Source organism: Myotis daubentonii, chromosome 3, assembly GCF_963259705.1.
Source record: "Myotis daubentonii chromosome 3, mMyoDau2.1, whole genome shotgun sequence".
In the NCBI taxonomy this organism is placed as follows: Eukaryota; Metazoa; Chordata; class Mammalia; order Chiroptera; family Vespertilionidae; genus Myotis; species Myotis daubentonii.
This window is the reverse complement of record NC_081842.1, coordinates 182,583,852-182,601,392: the sequence shown is the minus strand read 5'-3', so window position 1 is coordinate 182,601,392 and position 17,541 is coordinate 182,583,852. Positions and strand designations below refer to the sequence as shown.

Below are 17,541 nucleotides of genomic sequence, written 5' to 3'. Positions count from 1 at the left end.
TACTACCTTCCCTCTCTCCTCCTCTGGCAGCAGCACGCCCTGGAGGATTCGTTCTCCCTCTTGTGGAGTGGAGGATCATAAAACATAGCTAAACCCGCAGCAACAGCCCTTCCTCCATAAAAATCAGCAGGTAATTCACTCAACGCTCCTGGCAAGAGCTAAGGCACCTCTAGCGATTACAGTCTGACTGGTTAAGACACGTGATTGTCCAAAACATTGTTAGCTACCAGAGAAGCTTTTTCACATTGGAAACTCCCTAATTAGGCTAAATGTAACTTTGCTGACATTCTGCTTTTTTTTGTTTTTTTTTTTTTTTTTTTTTTGATAACTAACAGAAGAGGAAAAGAATTACGACTATAGCTACAGCTAGCCACTGGGTGTCAGGTATTACACTGAGTGCTTTATTGAGAGGCGACACTGTGTAACAGTCAAGGGCGCAGGCTCTGGATGCAGACTCCATGGGTTCTAATCCCAGCTATGCCACTCTAGCTATGTAACCCTGGGTGGAAGTTACTTAACCATCCTGCCTCAGTTTCCTTATCTGTAAAGTGGGAATAATAATAGCAGACTACCTTATAAGATTAAAGAGTACAAACAGGAATACTTAGAACACAGATTGATAAATAATAAATAACCAATAATTAGATTTTTATATTGTTAACAGATAAGTAAACACATTATTTCATATATTTTATATCTTCATTTTGGAGACAAGGAAACGAGATCAGAGAAGCTAAGTGGTCACGATCAAATAGTAAGTGGTGGAAGCAGGATCTGACCTTGGTTGTTTGACTTACACTCTTTACATAAAATGGAAAACTGTTCATTGATAGAGCCAATGACTATTTTACATCCCATGACTCCTTGAGACTAGGATGCCAGCCAAAGGGGATAAGAACAGATAAAGACCCTCCTGAGCTCTCAGACCCTCAGGCAGGGTGATTCACTTCTTCTTTTCTGTCACTATACCTACACCTACCTCAGACATAGAAATTAACACATACTATTTATAGCAATATGCATTTACCAGTCTCTCTTTGCTTAACCATCGAAGCTACTTGAAGGCAGGGTCTATAGCTCATTGATAACACTTATTGAGCTAAACTCTAACCAAGGTCATTTGACAAATGGAATTGGGACTGAATCCAGGTCCGACTCCACAATGAAGAAGGAAAGAGAAGGGAAAATGGGCATGGAGGGTAGAGGGAAAGAAAGAAGAAAGGCTACACAGAGGCACACATATACAGGTAAATGCATACCTCTATATACACATATACATGTATGTGTGTGTACATATATGTCTTCATATATGTATATATACACACATACATATTGCTTTACATATATCAACTCTATTCATACAATAGCCCTATAATAAGGGTATTAATATTTCCATTTCACTGATAAGGAATCTGAGGCCCAGGGAGATGAAATAACCTTCCCGACAAGGTAGAAGTTAATGAGTTGTGGGGCTGGAACTTGAAGCCAGTGACCTGGTTCCAGAAACCATGCTTTTATACAGGATGTACAGCCCCTCATCAGGAGAGCAGGCAGGCAGGGAGGGAGGAGAAAACTGAGAATGTGGCATAGGTCAATCTCCTACAAGGCCAAACTTTCTCATTTTGAAGTGGCTCTCACCTGCAAGTCCCTAATTGTTGGTTTTTTGTTTTTGTTTTTAATTAGCCAATGCTACACAAGAAAGGAAGTTTAGAACGGGAATGTGATGCACAGCCCACGAGTCATTTCTGCATTTTCTCTTCTGGGCCCTGACCCTTTGCAGACTTCTCTTTAACAAAGTTGCTGACAGCACAAGCATAAGTTTTGATGATCAGTCTTCCACCTTGCTCTAGAGCAGGGGTGGGAAATGTCCAGCCCGCCCACAAAATCATTTGGTCTGGCCCAGCCAAGGCATTAAGGGTGAGTTAATTAAATGTTTGACCAAATATAACAGGCTTATTTTTAAGTTGATAATTTTGTATGGCCCACAAATGATATAAATATCCAAATGGCCCTTGGCAGAAAAAAGGTTCCCCACCCTTCTCTAGAGCTTCATAATTAGTGGCTACAGACCTAGCTAGTTGAGTCATCGTGACTTAAATAACAACATCCCTATTGTTTCCAACATTTGGATAACACAGATAATGCTACAATGGAAACTTTCATGCACAATGCTTTTTGCTTATTTTGTTCATTTTTCTTTAAATAAATTCCAGTTTCTATTGGTCATTCCCTTAGTTTTACAGAAGATTATATGAAATTACAATATTGTGATAGTACACTGAATTGTATACTTGAAAATGGTTAATATGGCCAATTTTATGTTAAGTATATTTTATCACAATTTAAAAATTTACTTGTACTTATACAAATGGATGGTAAATGCTGAGACACTGGGTATGTTTGAACCCTGAAATACAGCAAGCAGGGGATGCAGCACCTAGACAGAGGCCCAAGAGCTCAGTGGGAAAAGGCTCATGGCTACAAACCGACACCATTCCAAATGAGTCAAGCTACTCACCAACCTTTTCGGAATTCGGGTACATAATGGTATGTCTTCTCTCCCAGATGGATTAAGAAGTTGGAAAGATTCCCACTAATTGCTATGGCAAAGACCAATGTGGCGCATATCCAAAAGGGGCCTGCAAAGGAAACCACAAAATTCAGAGACAAGAAAGTGAAGCACCAGCCTTTCGATTCTTAAAGCGTGTTTTCTCATCTCCCTTGCCCTATTCATGTAAGCAAGGGACAATGACTTTTTAGATGCATTACTATACCTGTTTAGTGGGAATTTTCTTTTTTTTTTTCTTTTTTAAATATATTTTATTGATTTTTTACAGAGAGGAAGGGAGAGAGATAGAGAGTTAGAAACATCGATGAAAGAGAAACACCGATCAGCTGCCTCCTGCACATCTCCTACTGGGGATGTGCCCGCAACCCAGGTACATGCCCTTGACCGGAATCGAACCCAGGACCCTTCAGTCCGCAAGCCGACGCTCTATCCACTGACCCAAACCGGTTTCGGCGGGAATTTTCTTTTTTAAAAGGTCGAATACAGAACTCAGTAATTAGCTGTCTTAAAGTCCAAATATCCATTTGGATATTTATAACATTATTCGAGGGCCATACAAAATTATCCAGGGGAGATTGGAATACAAAAGCCAAAACAACGCCCTAGCTGATTTGATTCAGTGGACAAAGTGTCGGTCTGCGGACTGAAGGGTCCCAGGTTCGATTCCGGTCAAGGGCATGTACCTTGGTTGCGGGCACATCCCCAGTGGTGGGATGTGCAGGAGGCAGCTGATCGATGTTTCTAACTCTCTCTCCCTTCCTCTCTGTAAAAAATCAATAAAATATATTTAATTAAAAAAATCCAAAACACCTCCATAATTAGGTGAATTAACACACTGATTTGTTTTGTTTATAGCTTCTTTTATTGGGGGATCACCAAATCTGTTAAACCTTTACCATCAGGATAGAGGAAGCAAGTACTTCCCTTGTCTAAGTGCTAAATGTGAGTGCCAGAAAAAAAATAACTTCAAGCAGACAGGTTCTTTTGTGGTCTAAATGGAAGAGTAGGGCAAGCAGAACGCTTTAGGGAAGAGTTAATGCAATCTACCCTTTCACTATGGGTGTGTTTTTGTGTGTTAAAGGCTTTATTTTTTCTTTATTTTTAATAAAAAAAGTAATAAACACACATAATTCAGTGTCCAAAAGGTACAAAAGGGGATATAGAGAAAAGCAAACTTTTTCCTCTCTGTTCTCTAGCTATCCATTTCCTCTCCCAGATCTCACTATTGTAATCAGTTTCTGGTAAATCCTGCCAGAGATTTCTATACACATATAAGCAAAAGTGTGCATGTGCGTCTCTCTGTGTGTGTGCGTGCATGCATTTTATACAAATGGCAACATATATATTTATTTTCACCTTAATATATCCTGGAGATTCTATCGTAGCTATTCATAAAAATAAGTTTTATTCTTTTTCAGTGGCTGTAAAACATTCCACTGGACGGATGGTGCACCATGCTTTGCAGACCCCTTTCATCATTTTCCTTGATTTCATGAACATCATCTTTGTTTCTCGCCATTTAGAAAAAGTATTATTAGAATATAATTTTTTAAAAATATATTTTATTGATTTTTTACAGAGAGGAAGGGAGAGGGATAGAGAGTTAGAAATATCGATGAGAGAGAAACATTGACCAGCTGCCTCCTGCACACCCCCTACTGGGGATGTGCCCGCAACCAAGGTACATGCCCTTGACCGGAATTGAACCTGGGACCTTTCAGTCCGCAGGCCAACGCTCTATCCACTGAGCCAAACCGGTTTGGCTAGAATATAATTTTAAATCTAGAGATTTTAATATGTTTTATGAATTTCAATTTCACTAATATTTTGCAATACCTTTTGGGATAACTGCAGGCACCTTGACAGATCATAATATTAAGAGAACTATTGTGTCAGGGAAATGACTAACATAAATGGATTAGCACTTTTCTAAGCCACCCTGAATCCTGAAGGTGGGAAAGGGAGCACCAACACTGGGTGCTCCAAAGAGTCTCTGCTGCAGCCAAGGACTAAATCTTGTTCACAGTATTATTCCGAGAGCCTACCACCTTAAGATGCAATAAACAAACAAACGGGGTTTTTAAGAAAAACCCTACAACCAACAATTAAAAAATTCCCACCCTGGCTGGTGTTGCTCCATGTTTAGAGCATTGGCCCATGCACTGAAGGATCATGGGTTCGACCCCGGTCAAGGGCACATTACCTGTATTGTGGGTTCGCTCCACGTCCCAGGTTGGGGCTCATGTGGGAGGCAACCAGTCGATGTATCTCTCTAACATTGATGTTTCTCCCTCTCTTTCTCTCTACCTCCCTCCCTCCCCCCTTTCCTTCCACTCTCTCTGAAAAGTAATAAAAAAAACATTCTCATGTGAGGATTAAAAAAAATAAACTTCCCAAAAGCTTTGTAAAAAAAATGAACAAAACTGACCATGTATTGTTGATGAGTGGAGACCGTCCAAGCATATGACCACAAGTGGACACAATTCTTATAGTACCCACAACTAGAAAGCAGAGAACATCGTATTCCGTCAGCCTCTAGGCCCTGGGGACACAATGCACCGCAGACACAAGGAAGCTTGGACTCCAGAGACACCCCGCCTGTGCATCCCAGGCCTGCACGCTGCTTCATACCACCTTCTCTCTTCCTTCTTCCTGCCAAATTCCTACTCTTACTTGGGGTAAGGGTGGAGGGAGCCTTGATTTAGTTTGTAATGCATTTTTATATTATGAAATATTCCTAACATACAGAAAAGCACAAAGAATGATAAATCTCAAGTTTCCTCTTTTGAAAAGACTGCCTCGGAGTGTGGGGATAAATAGTATAAAGCAGACTTAGCTCCATGCTTGGCATTTGTAGGGTGCTCAGCAAACATTCGCTCTCTCTTCGTCCCCCTTGGGGGTGGAGGCTAAGACTTTATCTTTGAATCCTCAGCCTCTCGCACAAAATAAGGTGCTCACAAATTGAGTACTTCTCTGTGCCAAGCCCCTTGCACTGATAACATGGAGCCTGCCTCTCAAGAAGTTCTCAAGCTAGAAGAATGAATGAGAGAGCTAAAAAGAACCACACTTGGCAACTGTTGGATGAGGGGCATGGACCAACCCAACGGTTTTCACCCCCTGCTCACTGGAGCTCCAGGAATTCCATGGGTCTCTGGATGGAGCTCCTGGTACCATCATGGAGCGTGGGAGCTGACCAGAAGGGGGCCTCTCCTCAACCTCCAGAGCAGTTACTCTTTTAATGGTTTAAATATCGGACATCTGCCCAGCCGGTGTGGCTACCTCTCTCTTTTTCTCTCTACCTTCCTCCCTCCCCCCTTTTCCTTCCACTCTCTCTGAAAAGTAATAAAAAAAATATTCTCATGTGAGGATTAAAAAAAAAAACTTCCCAAAAGCTTTGTAAAAAAAAATGAACAAAACTGACCATGTATTGTTGATGAGTGGAGACCGTCCAAGCATATGACCACAAGTGGACACAATTCTTATAGTACCCACAACTAGAAAGCAGAGAACATGGTATTCCGTCAGCCTCTAGGCCCTGGGGACACAATGCACCGCAGACACAAGGAAGCTCGGACTCCAGAGACACCCCGCCTGTTCATCCCAGGCCTGCACGCTGTTTCATACCACCTTCTCTCTTCCTTCTTCCTGCCAAATTGAGAGTCGACTTATGAACCAAGAGGTCACCAGTTCAATTACCAGTCAGGGCACATGCCCTGGTTGTAGGCTCGATCCCCAGTAGAGAGTAAGCAAGAGACAGCTGATTGCTGTTTCTCATCAATGTTTCTGTCTCTCTATCCTTCTCCCTTCCTTCTCTCTCTAAAATCAATAAAGACATATTTGAAAAAATAGTGGACATCTATGCCATTTGATGAAAAGGTTCTATATCTTAAAACTTCTAGTCTCATAGAATAAATCTGGGCTTTACATAAATAACACTGAACTAGGGAGAGATCAACCAAAGGACTTATATGCAAGCATATAGGCCTAACCAATGGACACAGACAAGAGGGGGGTGATTGGGGGTAACATGGGGATAAGGACACATATGTAATAATCGATAAAAAAATTAAAAACAAAACACTGAACTAGGTTCTAGTTCTACTTTTTTATTTCATTTCATTTATTTTTATTGATTTTAGAGAGGAAGGTAGGGCAGTGCCGGGAGCCGGTCCATCCTTGCTGTTTCAAGGGACCTGGCATATATGGCATACGGTTCTTAATATGTTTGCTCACCTTCTTGGCGCTGTGTTTTAACCAAGGTCACCTCTCCGAGAAAGGTTGTTTCCCCAGGTAGGAATTTTTCCCTAAAGTCAGGGAGGGGATGCCTCTCCTAGAAAGGTTGTTTCCCCAGGTAGGAATTTTTCCCTAAAGTCAGGGAGGGGATGAAACTCCTTAACTAAGTGCCAGGCGGGTAGTTAATCACTACAAACAATCATGCTTAAGCTACATAATCTTTACTCCCTGGAATGGAGATAAGAAATGCCCTAACCTTTGTAATAGAGATTGATAGGTGTGGGAGCCCTTTCCCCCCCGAGGACTGCGTGAGCCTCTGACCCTTCTCAGACAGCAGGGACACTGAGGATGACAGTCACCTCCTGGCCCATCCCTCTTACACACCCCCAGTGCTGCCTGCGTCCCAAGGGGAGCCAGCCTGTCTGAAGGCAGAGCTGGGACTCAATAAAAAAATGTGAGAGTGCTTCTCTACTCCAAACCAATTCCTCCAAAGTTAAAACCAGCATCTCCCCTTAGACAAAGTAACTTAATTTGTCTCAAGTTTGTAATGTCATATGAGGACTTTCAAAGGGCACACTCTTAATTATAATCATGGCATTAATGTAACAGATAATTGCCCTTTTTCCAAAATTCTTTCCAAGGTTTGCTACTGAAGCTCAGAAAAGTCAAATAGAATGTTGCATGCCCCACCAACAATGCATTTCTCCAACTTCCAGGTAACCCGCACACTCACCTGAGTTCAACGGGCACATGGTAAAGAATCAAAATGGCACTACACATACCATAGAGATCTGGGTTGCTGCGAATATATAACCTCACGAAGTTTTTTCCTGGTATTGGCAAAAGAGACCCTTTTATTCTGTCAAAGACCTGGAAAACAACATAGTATAAGTCTACTGAAAATTTTTTTAAGATTAATAACTCAACTACTGTAAAATTGAAACTCATTAGAGCTTTTATGATAGTAGTATTTTCAAGTACTATTAACCCTTTTACTTTTGTAAGATCCTATCCAGCATACAAAAGCTTTCACATTTCATTGCTTAACTATAGAAGAAACAAGTCTCCATTACATGTAAAAGGAAAGGCAAAACTGCTTCACACACCTGGTAAGTGTCCACATCGAAAAATGTTTGATAGTATTCAAATGTCCAGAAAGGGGAGCTTTTCTTCTGTCCAGCAAGTAACTGTCAGAGGTAAAATAAAACATAATGAACACAAGTGATTTCCTTATTCCGGATACACAGAGAACGGGGGGCTGATCATATGTAAAATCAGGATGCAGAAAAGACCAAGCTCTCTATATTCGTCAACTTTCCAGCAGCCACACCGACGCTCAGCCTGATAAAAAACAAGCATGGTTTCTGAAGTCACACCAAAAGGCTGGTCCCTCCACTAAGGGCAGCGTCATCAAATCACTACACTCCTCTCAGTCTCAGATCTGTTACCTACAAAGTAGTGCTAACGAGATCTACCTCAGAGGAAGATTATATACAGGTCGTATGGATTACATGAATCCTCATAGGATTATAGGGAGGATTAGATTAATTACACATAATATACTATGTATTATGTACAATAACATATATGCATATGCACATATATACACACACACACATATACACACACAGAAGGCATTCAGTGTAAATATTTTTCTTCCCTCACTCCCTCAAGATCCTTATTACTGTCCTCACCTGAATTCTCAAAAATCTGACATACTGATTCACTCTGAAGTACTAGAAACTTAAAATAGACTCCTCTACAAAAGAAACAAAACCCCAGGTTAGAAGAGGCTCCCATGGGGACCACACCTGCCCCAACAGCCCAGCTACCTGACTGCAGAGTGCAGGCTGAAGGACAGGAATCGGGACTGGTCTTCAGTTATCTGAAGAGGTCTCATACAGCAAGGGGGAAAATAGACTTGGGGGAACTTTGAAGGGCAAGGGTAGGTACGCTCAGCAAATATTTTTGTCCATTATACTAGGTAAAGGGAAAAAATTTTCACAATTCAAGTCGCCCAACAGTGGCAGTGGCTGCTTTCCATGGTGATGAACAGCCTGTTTCTGGAGGCATTCCTGGTTGTCTTTCTGACATACCTCAAGCAGCATTAATATCTTGGAAGGGAAACTGAAATAGAGGAAACTGAGGTCCTTTCCAACCCTAATATTACAAGGTAATGAACACCAAAGACCCACATTCCATACTCTAGACCAGCCGTGGGCAAACTACGGCCCACGGGCCGGATCCGGCCCATTTGAAATGAATAAAGCTAAAAAAAAAAAAAGACTGTACCCTTTTATGTAATGATGTTTACTTTGAATTTATATTAGTTCACACAAACACTCCATCCATGCTTTTGTTCCGGCCCTCCGGTCCAGTTTAAGAACCCATTGTGGCCCTCGAGTCAAAAAGTTTGCCCACCCCTGCTCTAGGCCAATTAATTGTCAGAATATTGGTAACCTTTTCCCAACACACAGACAACATTAAAATGATGGGCAGAATGTTAAGATTTTCCCCTATACATTTCATAAACTTTTGAAGCCTGCTGCTGCTCAATGCGATGATTAATTATACATACATATACATATACATATACATATACATATACATATACATATACATATACATATACATATACGTGTGTGTGTGTGTGTATCAATTTGCCTGGGCCACAGTGCACAGATATTTGGTCAAACATTATTCTGGATGTTTCTAAGAGGGTGTTTTTGGATGAGATTTACATTTAAATCAGTAAACTTTTTGAGTAAAGCAGATTGCCCTCCAAAACATGGGTGGACCTCAGCCAACCAGGTGAAGGCCTGAACAGAATGAAAGGCCGACCTGCTGAGCAAGAGGGACTTCTCCAGTAGACTGCCTTCAGACTTCACCGGCAACACTGGCTCTGCCAGGTTCTATCGCAGATCCCTTTGGACTTGAACTCCAACCTTTTCCCAAGTCTCCAGCTTATTAGCCTCCTCCATTGGACTTTGGACTTGTCAAGCATCTACAATGATGTGGACCAATTCTCTAAAATAAATTTCAGTTTCTATGTATGCACATCTATTGGTTCTATTTCCCAGGAGAACCCCAACTATTACATTTAACTATACAAATAATTAATCACTCCTGTCTCCTGAGGGTGCCAACCACTTTAATAAGCACTTAAAATACACTAACTCCAGTATAGAGGGGCGGAGCACAGGCTCGGGACTCAGGCTGCCCCGGTTTAAAGTGCCATCTGCTACCTGCCTGTTCTCTGTACTGGGGCAAGTAACTTAAACTCTGCGCCTCAGATTTCTCATTTGTAAAATGAGGATAAGAATAGTTCCTGGCATTCAAGATTGTTTTGAGGATTAAATAAGATGATCCAAGTTAAGAACTTTAAATGGTGTCTGGCAGCTACTAAACACTGAATAAAGATTAACTATTGTGATGATAAGGATGACATACTGTCTTCTTACATTTCAGATGAGGAAACCTAGACTTCAGGAAGTTAAAGTACCTTAGCCAAGACCACATAGCTATTACTACTATACTAAACCAGGATTCCAAGTTAGGGTCCTAAATCTAAGCTCTTTTCACATCTAGTATATAATGGTATTTGATTTAGCATACACTTTGGTAATTATTTTGATATTTCATGGAGTTTCACAAAGAGCACCTGACACCCAAGAGCTCCACTATTTTAATAAGCCTGGATGGAACCCACTGCTATAAATTGGGTGCTCCCCTAGTGCACTACAGTCATGATTCCATTTATAAAATATTACTAGAAATAGGATTTTCCTGGAACACAACAGTGGACATGGAAATAAATCTTTGATATAAAAAAAGCCACCTGACAGTCACCATCCAACCAGGTGCAAAAACCTAGATGTCTCCCTAGAAAATTCCCTCTCATGCTCTCCCCCTTTGCCACCAAGTCCTACTGAGCCCACCTCCTAAACATGTGTGTCCAGCTCTAGTTCAGGCTTCATCACTTCTAGCCTAGACCACTTCCACAGTCTCCTACCTGGTCATCTAGCCTCCAGTCCATCTCCCTCCAATTTATACTCCACACAGCTGCCATATCTTAAATATCTTTAAACATATCTGGCCATATTGTTTAAAATCTTTTAGTAGCTCCAGATAGTTTTCAGAATATTCATATTCACTGGGTTGAGTCCTTGCCTATCTGTGTCACCTCATCTCCTGTTTTTTTTGTTTTTTTTTAAAAATATATTTTATTGATTTTTTACAGAGAGGAAGGGAGAGAGATAGAGAGTTAGAAACATCGATAAGAGAGAAACATAGATCAGCCGCCTCCTGCACACCCCCCACTGGGGATGTGCCCGCAACCCAGGTACATGCCCTTGACCGGAATCGAACCTGGGACCTTTCAGTCCGCAGGCCGACGCTCTATCCACTGAGCCAAACCGGTTTCGGCTCATCTCCTGTTTTTATCTATATTTTGTTCCCGATGTATGTGAAAATGGGAGAATGGGAAATGTATTGTCTGAACTGCCTATATCACCCTTCTCTGCCTTCTTCCGCTGGCTACCATCTGCTCTTTCATCAAGACTCAGTTAAGTGTCACCATCTCCAGGAAGCCTCTGTAACCCCTTTCTCTCTGCTCCCACAACCCTGGTGCTCCCCCATCCAGTGTGCTTCCCATGGATGACAATGGTCTGTATGCCTATCTCTTTATCCCCCCAAAGCAGGGACCACGTGTGATGCCACTTTGTGTTGCCACTGCCTGGCACCCTACCTGGCACACAGGAGATAGTAAATAAATGCACGAACACGTTTTTTCAAAAATAAAATTTCAAAGACAAGTACGAACCTCAGTTTTGTCAGAGTCATCGTTTCCCAGTAATTCATCATCCTCTTCTCTCCCAGAGCCCCTTGGGGGTCCTAGTCTCTTGGGAGTTTCACCAGGACCCTCAATGTTTATCGTGGTGGCATCTGGGTTTGCTGCTAGAGAAGTGGCTACATCACCAAATTCTGAAATCAATTAGAACACAAATGTATCAAAGGCCTTACCCACACTAGCAATGCTATACTTTTAATTTAAAGGCCAGCTGTTATAACCTCAACTTTGCTACAGACCCTGTCTAATACAAATGGCACAAAGGCTCTGAAAAAAAAAATAATGTCATCTATGGGGGGGGGGGGGGAGTAAGAGATCAATCGAAGGACTTATATGCATGCATATAAGCATAACCAATGGACACAAGACACTGGCGGGGCGGGGGGGGGGGGTGAGTTAAGGGCATGTGCCGGGGGTTAGGGGAGGCCAGGGGAAGGTCAATGGGGGAAAAAAAGGAGATATATGTACTACTATTTGTAATACTTTAAACAAGAAAAAAAAAAAGTACTGCTTCGGAGTAGAATGCAGAATTGGCATGATTTTTTAAAATAAAAATAAACGAGGCTTCGGTGAAAAAAAGTGTGTCATCTAGAAATCAAGCTGACAGAGAATAATAATTATGAAGACAACAGAAGTTGGAGTCAGACCTAGATTTTAGTCCTGGCTCAGCTACTTACATGAACATGAGTAAGTAACTTAACCTCTGTAAGCCTCAATGTTCTCATCTATACAATGGGGAGAATAATATTTACTCTAAAGAATTTTGGGAAAGTTAGCAATATTACCTAACTACAGTCCTTAACAGAGTGCCTGGCCCACAGCAAGTACCCAATCTAAACCTTTCTCCTTGATTCTAATACAAAATTTAATGAAGTTATTTTTTTCCAATAGGCCTATGTAATCACCATAGAAAATATGGGAACAAAATTTAGAGTAGAAACCGCAGAATAAAAATCACTTTTAGTCCCAATCACATAAAGGCAACCACGATTAACTTTTGGTATATTTCCTTTTCTCTATATAATAAGATTCACGCCAGAAGATCATTCATTCATTCAACAAGTATTTACTTCATGCCTACACTGTGCCAAGTACTAATTTAGGATGTGATAATACTATGTAAACAATACTATATCCTATTCTGTCTACTGGGGGGTTATATAAAAATGTTTTTTCCATTTTTATATCAGTCTACACAATGATCACTTATGTGGCTACATAATATTCTATCAGCCGGGGTCAGGGAGAGTGGAGAGAGAGACCCTAAGTTAACACAATTATTCCACTGTTTTTAGGTGTTTGAGGTGTTTTCAAATCTTCATTAGTACTATTAGTCTGTGTAGTGAAAACTTTTTGAGTTATTGCCATAGTGTGATCACTAGGTCAAAGGGTGCAAACCATTTTTAAGGCTCTTGAGCCATACTTTTAAAACTGCTTTCCAAAAATACCTCACCTATTCATGTCCACAAGCAATGACTGAGACTTCCTGTCTCTGGGTATCCGAATGAACTTTATTTAACTGCTCTTGAATGCAATTCAGGGAATCTCCAGAACTTGGCAGGACTCAGACAGGGTACCAGCAGGGCACCATTGTAACTACAAGCAGGCATGAATCCTGTGACTGACAATAGGATGGGGCTCTTGGCTAGCCAAGCCCACTCTTATTGCCTTCCAGCTATGCAAACAGTTTTAGGGAGAGAACTAAAGTGATTGAGATTAACTAGGTGGCTGGTATGTTACAATTATTTAAGCTTCAGTCTCCAATGTTTGACTGTTGAAGCAGCATGAGGCTCTGGAGCATGAGGTCCTTTGTTTAAGTTAAGACTCCATAACCCTGGGTAAATTACTCCATACCTCTGAGTCTCTTTTCTTCAACTATGGAGTGTAGATAAGACCTTCCTTACAGAAAGATTTGGAGAATGAGATAGTAAATATTGTTATAGCTATCATTAAATGACTGGACATAGCATTGACACTTAAAAGACACATCACGACTTTGCCTGAGGGAATCAGACCAAGGAAGATATACTTAGGTTTTTTGTGTGTGTGTGTATTTTTTTTATACTTAAGTTTTATATTTAAATAAAGTAGTTTACCGGGGGGAAGGGGCTGTCAGAAGGAAGAACAGAGAGTGTCGGGTTAGAAGTACAAAGGCCAAAGAGGTTCAAAGGAGATGATGACTCATCTAGCTGATGGGATTTGGAAAGGCTTCTTGGAGAAGCTGCCATATGAGAAGGATGGTCAGAGGGGCAGGGATGGCATCTCATGCAAAGCAAATGGGAAGGGCAAGACCTAGAAGATGGAAAACATGTCCCGTGTCTGAGAAATAGCAGATGGCATAGTTTGATTGAAATGTAGAATGTACGATAACTATTCACACCTTCCACTCTCTTAGTTATTCTTGCCCATTTCTGCCTTTGAGGGCAAGATTAGTATGTTCTTATTTCTGCTACCAACATTCTCTACTTCTACATCCTAGCATATCCCATGCTGTTTTGCCTCTGTTCCGTTCCTGACACAATGCCTTCCACCTGGAGAGTGCTGAACTCCACTTGTTCATCTAACACAGGGGTCCTCAAAACGACGGCCCGCGGGCCACATGCAAATACAAATATTGTATTTGTTCCCGTTTTGTTTTTTTACTTCAAAATAAGATATGTGCAGTGTGCATAGGAATTTGTTCATAGTTTTTTTTTAAACTATAGTCCGGCCCTCCAACAGTCTGAGGGACAGTGAACTGGCCCCATTTAAAAAGTTTGAGGACCCCTGATCTAACACTACCACTCTTCCTCGAGGAAGCCTTCCATGACCCCCAGAGCGAGTCCTTAACATGGTTTATAAAGTCCTGAGAGATTGGGCTCCTCTCCACCCTCAAATCTCACCCTGTGACAGCGTCCCCCGCCATCTGTGCTCTAGTTCCTTGGCCTTCTTTCAATTACTTGGGGGGAAAATCAAGCAAACTTCCTCCCTTCGCAGGTACTTTGTATGTGCCATTCTTTGTGCTTGAATGTTCCCACACTGTCCTGAGATAGATGGTCAAGGAAGGCCTCTCTCATGAAGTGAGATCTGAAGAGAATGAGGGAACAAGCCATGTGGCTATCTGGAGTAAGAATATCCCAAACAGAAACATGGCACAAAAGCCCTAAGCTCTAAGTGTACTTGGTGTCCAGAAGAAAGAGTGATGGGGCCTGTGTGGTTATAGCAGAGAAAGGGCAAGAGTAGTAGGAGATGAAATCAGAGAGTGGAGGGCTGGATCATGGAGAGCCTCCTAAGCACAGAATGGGCTCTGGATTCTACTCCTAGTGAGTTGAGAGCCACTGGAAGGTGTATAGGAATGATATGGCTTCCTGGCTGGAAAATACCTACTGGAGAGGAGCAAGGGAGGAAATTAGAAGATCAGAGGTAAGGGCTATAATCCAGACAAGAGGTGATCATGACCTTGAGCATGGTGGGAGAGGAGCAGAAGTGGTGAGAGGTGATCAGATGCTGGAAGTACTTTGAAAATAGAGCTGATGGTTTTTGCTGATGAAATGGACTTCTCATCATATCTCTTCCTCAGATAGTACTGAGATAGGTTGTGAAGGTCAGCTGCCTGGGTACAAACCCTGCTTTAGCACTTAACTATACTAGAGGCCTGGTGCATGAAATTTGTGAACTCAGGGGGGTCCCTCAGCCTGGCCTGTGCCCTCTCGAAGTCCGGTAGCCCTCGGGGGATGTCCCACTGACAGCTTAGGCCGGCTCCATGGGAAGCGGGCCTAAGTCGACAGTAGGACATCCTTAGCGTTGTTGCAGAGGCAGGAGAGGCTCCTGCCACTGCCACTGCGCTCACCAGCAGTGAGCCCAGCTTCTGGCTGAGAGACGTTCCCCCTGTGGAGAGCACTGACCTCCAGGGAGCAGCTCCTGTGTTGAACGTCTGCCCCCTGGTGGTCAGTGCGCGTCATAGCGACTGGTCGTTCCGCCATTTGGTTGATTTGCATATTAGCCTTTAATTATATAGGATGACCTTCAGGCAAATTACTTAATTTTCCTATACCTCAATTTCCTCATTGGTAAATAGGGAGAATAAAATAACTATTTCAGCCCTGTTTGTAGAAGCAAAGCAGGAATTCTATTCAGATTTTCTGTAATCAGTGTACTAAATTTATGATTTTACCATCTGAAGGGTTATTTGGCAAAAAAGAACAGCTGGTGTGGCCAAACAGAAAAACCTGGATGGAGCCAACATTCTTTTACCCAGATGTTTGAAATTATCTTCTTTAATGTATGTGCCAGCTTTGCAATGAAAATATATTGCTGTGACTGCAAAAATACCGATCATAAAGATGAAAGTGGGTACCCAACTGATGTACCTTCAAACTGCAAGTCATCTACAGCTGCCATTCAGCCAGTGGTTCTTCTCCCAATTATTAGAAAGCAAATTTGCAGAGGTCTAAAAGGGAAAAATTAATAAACTTAAGAGGATACAAAAATATAATATCTGCAAAGAAATCTCATTTTGGCATTCGAAATGTTATTTGCTTTTCTTTTTAGTGGGGTTCCATTGTTTTTATATAAAGATAAAGCATTAGATATTATAAAGAAACTAAGTGGGGGAGAGTCCAAAGGGATTTCATCCAATTTCACTCACTATGTGTTTAGGGACCAGGTGCAGCCTGGAGATGGAAGGATGAGGTTGAGAAAGGTGTCTCTGAGGACAGTGAAAAGCAAGAACAGTTAAGCCTAGGCCGTGGTTAAGGTCATAAGCTCTGAGGTCAGACAGACCTGGGTTTCATTCCCGATTCTGCTGCTCCTCGCTGTGTAACTGTGGGCGCCTGGGGCCTCAGTTTCCTCATCTGTAAAATGGGTTCATAATGGTACCTACACATACGGTGTTGGGGGCGGGGGCATTAAATAAGACGTACAGCGCTTATGCACAGCCAAACAGCAGGCGCTGGAGGGACGGCGACCCTGCAGCCTGTAATACCCTGAGCAAAGGAAGGTCTGGGAGAGAGCTGCCCAAGAAGCAGAGGCGGTGTTTCAGGTGGAGGAGCTGGGCCTCAGTGGCCGGGGCAGGTAGGGGGTCCCGGGCCCACTCGGTCCCAGGCAGGCCCCGCACACCTGGCCGCCTCACCTCGGGGGCCTAGGCGTCCAGCCGTCTAGCCGTCCAGCTGTCCAGCCGCCCAGGAAGGCTAGGTCCTGGGATGCTCCGAGCAGGTTCCGGTCCCTCCGAGTTGCCGGAAACCGGAGATCCGGGGGCGGGACTTCGCCTTCTCCAGAACCCCAGCCTCCTTAAAGAGACAGCAACACCAGTAGACTTAGTTTGGCGGCAACCCGACCTACCTGCTCCCTTCGCTCGCTGCTTCCCGTGCGAGGCTCCGGTTCTTAAAGAGACACGCACGAGGTGGGCGCGCCGAGAAGGCCCCCCCAGCTCGCCTCGCTCTGGCGGGGCGCAGAGAGAGCTCTAGAGTGCGGAGTGTATTTTCTGTTTGTTTATACCTCTTTTCCTATTGAAATAAAAAACAGCGTAACGAAGGACGATTGTGAAAATAAAAGTCAGCAATCCTTTTCTCCCAATTCTTTTTGGCCATAAAAATGTAATTAACCAGCGAGGAAGTGGATGAGTCCATTACTCTGAGTTTGTGAATGAGCGGTCGAACACCCCAGTAAGTGTGGTCATTTCTTCCTTTCCTCCCACGACAGTCCGCCTGATGCCCGGGGTTGGACAGTGGCACCACTTTAATCTTTTTCTTTTGAAGTCTCAACACACAGACCTCTTTTCCTTTTTTTAATGTACCTGCTGTTAAGTGCTAAGATTGTTTGAAGCCATGTGTGGGTGAGGGAGAACTGAAATAGGTTGCACTTGACATCCCCATGACTATTTTGTAACTGCCGATTTGTATTTCTTAACCTT

At 42.5% G+C, this 17,541-nt stretch overlaps 1 protein-coding gene across 5 annotated transcripts in view; it reads right to left on the bottom strand.

Moving 5' to 3' along the window:
* The window catches only part of YIPF1 (Yip1 domain family member 1), a 28,792-nt gene extending 11,876 nt beyond the window's left edge, over positions 1 to 16,916 (bottom strand). For 3 of the 5 annotated variants that reach the window (XM_059689490.1, XM_059689488.1, XM_059689492.1), the window contains exons 1-6: positions 16,762 to 16,916; positions 16,001 to 16,080; positions 11,625 to 11,785; positions 7,909 to 7,989; positions 7,585 to 7,672; positions 2,523 to 2,639 (exon numbers count right to left, since the gene is read on the bottom strand). In XM_059689490.1, the coding sequence (XP_059545473.1) occupies positions 2,523 to 2,639; positions 7,585 to 7,672; positions 7,909 to 7,989; positions 11,625 to 11,785; positions 16,001 to 16,031 (478 nt within the window). In that variant the 5' untranslated portion in view covers positions 16,032 to 16,080; positions 16,762 to 16,916. Of the gene's footprint in view, positions 1 to 2,522; positions 2,640 to 7,584; positions 7,673 to 7,908; positions 7,990 to 11,624; positions 11,786 to 16,000; positions 16,081 to 16,748 lie in introns of all 5 variants that reach the window. The other 2 variants (XM_059689489.1, XM_059689491.1) reach the window with 2 other exon arrangements.
* Positions 16,917 to 17,541: the final 625 nt, after the last annotated feature.